The following is an 8,570-nucleotide window of genomic DNA, read 5'->3' on the forward strand; positions in this document are numbered from 1 at the left end:
TCTCTCTCTCTCTCGCTCTCTCTTTCTCTCTCTTTCTCTCTTTGTCTCTCTCTCTCTCTCGCTCTCTCTACGCGGAGAAATACCAGTAAAAATAAAAAATAAAAAGTCGCTCGCTCTCTCTACGCGGAGAAATACCAGTAAAAATACAAAATAAAAAGTCGCTCGCTCTCTCTACGCGGAGAAATACCAGTAAAAACACAAAATAAAAGGTCGCACCTGTATTTTTCCGACAACACCAGTGCTGTCCATACGACTGGCGAGATTGACTGTGTTGCCCCAGATGTCGTATTGCGGCTTCTGTGCACCGACGACGCCTGCTATGGTCTCACCATGACTGAATCCTGCCGACGAAAACAGGTTCTTGATTCAATGTATGGCTAGCCCGCACGTAGGCAGGCACACGCACGCACGCACACCCGACGCCCGCACGCACGCACGCACGCACACCCGACGCCCGCACGCACGCACGTACGTATCATGCGCGCACGCACACACGCACGTACCCACGCACGCCCGCACGCACGCACGCACGTGAGCAGACAGGAATACTATACATGAAGACGTAATGATGACTGGGAAACACATTAATGCGAATAACGTATTTTAACGCCATTAACGCGCTTAAACGTATTTCTACCAATGTTCGAATGAGGAACTGCTGCTATTATGTTACCTATTTTACCTATTTGCAAATCCATGATATATAATATAAAATAAAAAGGCTTATTCTATTGCTGATTATCTCTAAAATAGCGTTTTGACACCCATAAAACAGATTTGTTAAGGTCAACGAGCGACCTGAATACGTCGTAGTGTTACAGATATCATAACCCGATGGGTTTGTACGGCAATGTACGACGACATCCTAAAAATGGCTTACCCATCCGTAAGCGAAATTCGTTGAATGAATCCTTGTTAAACTGATTTAGGATGGCTATCATTGCGAAGGCGAATTCCAGCAGCACAATGACATGATGATCAGGGTTCTGTAGTAATTTGATAAGAAAATAATATTATTTATCATATAATGATTAACAATGCGACTTTTTTCGGTTACATTCGAAGGCGGCACTAGCGTATATCGACGTACACGCGTGTCTTTGTTAATAATGTAAGCGAATGCGATAACACAATTATAATGCTGTCGTGGTGGATTATAAAGAAGCATGATCGCGTGTGTAATTTCAAACTATTCAGCTGGCTGAAGCTTTGCTCGTCGACTTTTTAATATAATTCATACTTGCATTGTATAATATCTATACCTAACAAATCAGTTTCCATATCATTGTTACCAGAAGATTTGTTGTGCTTACCTGCTGCTTGTTCTCCTGCCCAGGTACAAGACCTGCTGCGGCCATATACGTACTGCCAATCGTCTTGACTTTCTCCACGCCACAGAACTTTGGCTTTAGCAGCAGCTACGCATGCAAAAGTCACGGGAACGAATCTTATAACACTAAATGCCACGAGTTCACTATAGAAAATCAGTCAGAAGTCAGAAAGTCAGAATAAACCATCTATCAAGCTCTGCCATTTCCACCCTTAGATTCAACGATAGATTAATAGTAAAAAAACGAGAGACGTTGCAAGAAACATTCATCACTAAATTCTAGTATTGTAAGTTCATAACGTTTTTCGTTGCTGAATATAGCATTCACATATCTATTGGTTATATCTTACGCACCGAGTAAAAAAAGCAAGAATACAATACCTTGTCGAAGTCGTATATGATTTCGTTAAGAACACGGAGGCATTCGAGACCGTCCTTAGTTATGTCTGTTTGATAGTAGAACTCCTTGAAGAAGTTAGGAATCGATGCGAATAGGACACTGGCGCTGTCATAGCATTGATGATATAATTCCTGCATGGAAGAGAGAATCGCCAGCTGCTAGCGTCAGCTATACACCTTTTGTTACGAAAACCTTATTTCTCTTTTATAACTTATTTTATTTTTATTTTTATTTTTATTATTTATTATTCTTATTTTATACCTCGTGGTATGTAAACGGACGAGTAATATGCGATATTACTTTTGTTTAGTGCCGACTTGATTAAGGATACACTCAAACCTTTATGCGGTATTTGACATGCGTCTAAACAGAGGAATTGCTCCGACCTGTGATTGGAGGATAAAAATAGACCCCGCCCACTCCCGCCGCATACGCTATTATGCTCATACACGCTCGGCTATGACCGTTGAAACCTAACGTCACGAATTCTATTTTTATCCTCCAATCACAGGTCGGAGCAATTCCTCTGTTTAGACGCTGTGTCTAAACAGAGGAATTGCTCCGACCTGTGATTAGAAGATAAAAATAGAATTCGTGACGTTACGTTTCACCGGTCATAGCCGCGCGTGTATGAGCGATACCGCGCGTGCATATTTTTTAATTAATTAGACTAATCGTGCTTCAATAGACTCAAATTTCACAGAGATTAAGGCTAAGACATGTGTCTATAAGAGCTAGAATTTATAGAATTGTAACTCAAATCGTTCGCGCCATATGATAGTTAGTACACGTTCCTACCGGTCATAGAATAATAGTGTATGCGACGGGAGTGGGCGGGGTCTATTTTTATCCTCCAATCACAGGTCGGAGAAATTCCTCTGTTTAGTCGCATGTGTTTAGACGCATGTGAAATATGATTGTTTTTCATTTTCATTCTTATTCGATGGCTGACACTAGGTGTCACCTCTGCACATGCTTATTTCTCCGTTTAACGATGCACGTAAACTTTCGGAACTGACAGGGTTGGTAATACCAACTAAAACAAGGCGTATATAGACGTGAAAGTATGGTGTGTTTTTTAGCAAAAAGTAGGGCATAAAATATTTAACTTACGTCTGTCCTTCGGTTTGGGGAGAGAAAGTGGGCGGCAACATGCGCTGGCAGTATGTTCTCGAGAAGGATCTTATTGACTGACCCCATCATCTCCACCTCTTCCTGCTCAGTCTGAAACTTTGTCTTCCAGAGGAAGTCTAATCTGGACGTGTACTCGATCTATCAGGATGAGAAAAAAACACATTAGTACGTCACGCGCAACGTTTCTCTTTCTTTCAATCGTAAAAGTGACGATTAAAAACTGACATAATAAAATAGGTAAATGATCTTGAAATAGGAGGAAACGAGGCTTTGAATTTAAAAGAACAATCAGTTCTCGTATTCACGTGACAAGTCAGTATGCGCATGTTGACACGACACACGCGTAGTTGTCTAGTTAGAAACATGAGTAACGTAATCATAAGTTAACAACGTGAATGTGAGTAGCTTTTCGAATAACTCAAACTATGCGATGGAAATCGATGGCAACAGATTTAGTGAGGTGGTGCCTAAATCACAACACTATCGAAAAACATGCAATTGATTTACTGTTGATTACCTTTCTATCGATGACGTGTAGCGTAATAAACATCAGAATCACATAGATCGTGTACCTGATTGGATCTGTCAGTAGAGTATTCCTGAGAAGAGAGATAAATATATCGGGCATGCTACATCGATAATATTGATATTTGGCAGAGTTCAAAACCAGCGTATATATATATATATATATATATATATATATATTATGTTAGGGTAACGCGCTTCAAATTTCAAAGAAATTGTGCAAATAAGACCCTTGGCAGTAGGATTTAGCGTGTTAAGACTGAAAGATCACGTGCGGAGGCATTACGTGTACTGCTATAGTGACAACGTCTGTGTGGAGTGGAATCGAGAGAACGGAAAGCGCGAGGGAGAAAAGAAAGAGAAAGAGAGGGCGAAGGCGAGAAAGAAAAGGAAAGAAAGAGAAAGCGAGAAAAAGAGAGTCAAAGAAGGCAAGAGAGAGCGAGAAAGAAAGAAAAAGTAAGAAAGAGAGAGAGAGAGAAAAGAGGGTGGGGGAAAAGAGCGAGATGGTGGGGGAAGAAAGTGAGAGAATAATTCGGATCAACGTTTGATGAGGTTCGGTCGTTTCAGATCTGTTACACATGTAAAATGCATTGTTATATGTCCTCACAATAAGTATATATGCGATTATAATCTTTTACATCGTTGTAATCTTAATCTTATTATAATCCTAAACAGCGGTCTGCGTTGCATGCATGTATACTTACGTCTCTGGCTCGTGTCCTACGAACACGTCTCGTCGCAGGCTGTTGAAAGTCGCTATATATAGCACAGCGGCCAGCAGAGTCACGAAGATTTTCAGGAGAAAGTTGACTTGCAAGAACACAGAACAGGCGATGAGAGCCAACAGGCAGCAGAAGACGTAGTACTGTTTCAAAACAGCAGACAAAAAAGCGTTGTGAAGCAGATTACAAGAATTTTTTTTTGAAAACAAACAAGTAAATAACAACAATAACAACCGAATGACTTAGCGTCAGAACCACCACGTGACGTCATGCTGAATCCGATATAGAAGTATCGTTATGGTAACTATATCGAGTTCGTTATCCTACAACAAACCCGTCTATTTACGAGAAAATCTATCGTTATATATAGATGAGGAAAACTGACGTCGACACAGGAGGACTACTTAACCCGCTCCCTGCAACCGACGGCTTACCGGCGCAAAGTGACAGTAGCTTTCAGCCGTGGCGTTACGTATTGATGGCAGCTCTAGTGCTCCAATCTCGTCATCAGACACGACGAAAGTCTCCGATATATTTGGAATCATTTCACCGCGCTCGTCGCTCGACGTAACTTGACCGGGGTCGTAATCCACCTGCGATCATTGTTGGATTAATCTACAATTTCCGCTTTTCGTGCGAGATGCGGGGATATAATCTTCAGATATAAATATAATATAATATTGCATAATTTCTGATATAATCTCTGCAAATTTATTATATTTAATTATTTATTATTTTTATTAATAAATTTAATAAAAATAATAAATAATTAAATATAATAAATTTGCAGAGATTATATCAGAAATTTCGCACTGCACCGAGCGGAATTTGTCTATATATTCGGTCTAAGGTGTCGTGAAGCCATTGAAATGTTCCGGGTCTGACAAAACGTACTCGCGTCTACGCACAGGCAAGAGTTCGAGGAAAACGACATGCCCGTATACACGTCACTAACACATTTCTATCTATATTTACTATATTTCTTATTTACTATTTTTACTATATTACTTATTTACTATATTTATATTTATATTTACGCACCACTGTAATAATGGCGGCAGCTACGAGAACGGCCATGGTCGTTGTCGCTATGAACATGCGAAGCCACGGTCCATTCCTTATCACACGAGACACGGAACTCAGGAAGGATGGTTGATGCATCTTACTCACCTGCAAGGCAGATAAATTAAAAAAAGAACGAACATTACGGAAAGTATGTCCCCGCGCGCGATGTCTAACACACTAAGTATACAATAGATATGATTTGATTAAAACCGAACTAGAGTTTGGGGGCTATAATTAATTTATATACGGGGCTGTAATTACACGCGCTTTGTACGTCTACACTTAAATATATTAGAACTTACGTGAAAGCTATCAGACCATGATATGAAGAGTAGGACAACAAACAGAAAGCTAATAGCACCATATGAGATGAGCAGCACCAAATCTCTGAAAGCATCAAAGAACATTATATTTTTTAATGTAGGGCCTAATGGCATACGCGAGGCTATAGTGATAGGGAATAAACACATGTTTGCACGTTAATTTTAATCATAAAATTCGTAATACACGTAGAATCGGTTAATAGCAATACCACTCTTAATATTATTTATAACACCACCACCACCAATAATAATAATAATAATAATAATAATAATAATAATAATAATAATAATAAACGTGCAATATTCCAAAAATGCTTATTTTAGAATACAGGCAAATTCATGTTGGAACTCTAATGCGAATGTATCACACGTGTTCAATATCAGTTCAGTAATAATAGCAGGCCCCATACACTATATAACATCATGATCTGTGATCACGACTATTCTAAAATGAACGAACTATAATAATAAAAGAGAATTTGTATGAACCTACTTTGGCATGAAGATGACTTGAACTAGAAGCATGCAGATAAAGATCACAGTAGCACAAGCAATGTAGTACTTGAATAAGGGATCGGGCTGCTTGTGGTAGTTTTGTTCCATTGATAAGTTGACAAAGTGTAAGAAAGCTGGGTGTATGTCTTCCGCATTCAGCCACTGCCTGTAACGTATAAGAAAACCCAGAAAATTAAAAACAGACCCGACCTATGAACGTTTACAGAACAAATTGGCATGTAGGAAGTTATCAACAGAAGAAGAACAGAAGAGCAGAACAAATGGGCAATTATTATTAAGTTATATATAAGATTCAGTTGCATGTTATAATTGTGCGGAGATTTCTCAGTATAACAGAGATAGATAATTCAAGCATAATCCTCTAAGGACTGTCCACACATATATCTTCATGAGTGACAATTTGTAATGATACTGGGATTAAAATTCCCATTTTATGTTTTGGTCATACTTTTCGTAAGCACGTATGATGGCAAAAAGTATGTATGGCTGATATTTGATATGATTTCATAGCGGGCATACAACTACAGATTATGACTTTGAAGTAAGAATCTCAATAATTGCATACGTTCCTCGTAATTACCTGCATATTAAAATAATTGTTGTCAAACGTATTAGATTTCAATAAAAAGTAATTATTGTCGAGGGACGCTGCGGATTTCTGATCGTGTTGTTATTTGATAAACTAATGAAGAGTTTCGGAAGTGAGATGTCTAGATTATCCTACTATGTGCTGCAATATCTCATGGGTTACGTTAGATGTAACTGTAAGACTATTACACTACAACAAATACTGCAAGATGCGACAGAATCCTAGCCCATGACAATATTAACCTTGATTTCCATGAAAAAATATGATAAAACTATATAGTAATATTAATTATATTATATTAATATTTATGTTGCATTTATAATTCGAATGTTACATTTATAGTTTATATTATTAAATTTCATAATGTGTGCTACTATTTATGTGCATGCCGGTTCGTGGTTAGACGGATTTATACTTTTATTTCCTTATATTTTTACGAAGAAATACTACATTAGGTACAATTTTATTTCGCTGCATTTTTTATCCAGATCGATCGCATCTCAGGTAGTTACCAGTACTTGAGCGTTAGCTGTAAAAACAGTAAATTGGTCGTTCTAGCGAAGCCTTTAAAAGAAACAATGTAAAGTGACGTAATGTAACGCGCATGCAACGCTATCATCATCATTTGCACAGACTTCTCGAAAGGTGGCTTGGATTACGCATAATTTGTGAAATTATAGAAAAGAAAAGGGTCCGACTCGTTTCTTGCTTGTGTGTGTGTGTGGGGGGGGGGGGTGCGTGCGTGCGTGCGTGTGTGCGTGTGTGTGTGTGCGTGCGTGCGCGCGTGTGTGTGTGTGTGTGTGTTTGTGGGTGTGGGTGTGTGTGTGTGCGTGCGTGCGTGCGTGCGTGTGTGTGTGTGTGTGTGTGTGTGTGTGTGTGTGTGTGCGTGCACGCGCGCGTGTGTATAATACTATATGATATATTATTTAAACGTTTGGTAACTACTGATGATATAATTATAATAGCAGTATGCCACATAACGGTAAATGCAACGTTTGGTAAATACGCCTTATATTGAGTGTCTTCTCGCATACATCATTATCACATCAATTATGCAACGGCTGTAATTAAATATGTATTAATTATCTTTGATTAAACCTTCATCAACATAGAAAAATTGATATTACGGAAACACAAATTACCATAGCATTGTAACGCATATATTAATATTGTCAGATTTAATCTATGTAAAATTTTACTTAATTGACTGTTTTTGATTCTATAATTTACGCCCGCCATTAGCTTGCTTTGCTATGTTTTGCGCTACTCTTTGAAAATAATCTATGCGAAGTTCAGCTCTTTTAGTAGAGATTGTGTGCGATGTTTTTTAATTATTATTGAACTACGAAAGTGCATCAAACACATTTCACGTCTTCGACAGAATTTCATTTTCATTTATTCAATTTGCTAGGGAATTCAAAGGGGTTTTCATGAGCGTTAAGTTGGGAAATTTCTAACAAATCTGTTTGTTGTGTGTAGTTTATCTATAAACTAGTTGTAGTGGGTAGTTGTGTGTAGTATCCTATCTTGAACAACATAACACAGCGCTCATAAAACACGTATTCCCGAATGCCTGGCATGTTGTCACGAAATAAACCACCTATCATGCAAACTTGGCAAGATAAAATAATATTACCGCCTCGTATAATTGTGAAATTTCATCCGATTATCGTTGCCATCTTTTATTAAGACGTTTTCGCAATAATATTCCTTAGACTCAATAGAACGTGTGCTTCGGAAATTAATATATATCTACGCATGGCGGTTATGTACTGTATGTGTCTTACATAATATGAAGGTGTGAGCTCGGGGCGTCAGTCATACTATAGCATTAATACTCACTATACATACACACACGCACACGCATACACGCACACGCACACGCACACGCACACACGTGCGCACACACGCACACACGCACACGCACACGCACACGCACACGCACACGCACACGCACACGCACACG

The 8,570-nt window shown here is 38.7% G+C and overlaps 1 protein-coding gene across 1 annotated transcript in view; it reads right to left on the reverse strand.

Annotated features, from left to right (window-relative positions):
* LOC106807551 (adenylate cyclase type 2-like) overlaps positions 1–8,570 on the reverse strand; it is a 50,531-nt gene that overhangs the window by 19,410 nt on the left and 22,551 nt on the right. Inside the window, exons 10-20 of the mRNA XM_014809915.1 lie at positions 5,993–6,160; positions 5,479–5,563; positions 5,153–5,281; positions 4,546–4,704; positions 4,094–4,254; positions 3,382–3,463; positions 2,844–3,002; positions 1,712–1,861; positions 1,314–1,418; positions 881–986; positions 217–341 (exon numbers count right to left, since the gene is read on the reverse strand). Of these exons, the coding sequence (XP_014665401.1) occupies positions 217–341; positions 881–986; positions 1,314–1,418; positions 1,712–1,861; positions 2,844–3,002; positions 3,382–3,463; positions 4,094–4,254; positions 4,546–4,704; positions 5,153–5,281; positions 5,479–5,563; positions 5,993–6,160 (1,429 nt within the window). The remainder of the gene's footprint in view (positions 1–216; positions 342–880; positions 987–1,313; positions 1,419–1,711; positions 1,862–2,843; positions 3,003–3,381; positions 3,464–4,093; positions 4,255–4,545; positions 4,705–5,152; positions 5,282–5,478; positions 5,564–5,992; positions 6,161–8,570) is intronic.

The sequence above is a fragment of the Priapulus caudatus genome, unplaced genomic scaffold, assembly GCF_000485595.1.
Source record: "Priapulus caudatus unplaced genomic scaffold, Priapulus_caudatus-5.0.1 Scaffold222, whole genome shotgun sequence".
In the NCBI taxonomy this organism is placed as follows: domain Eukaryota; kingdom Metazoa; phylum Priapulida; class Priapulimorpha; order Priapulimorphida; family Priapulidae; genus Priapulus; species Priapulus caudatus.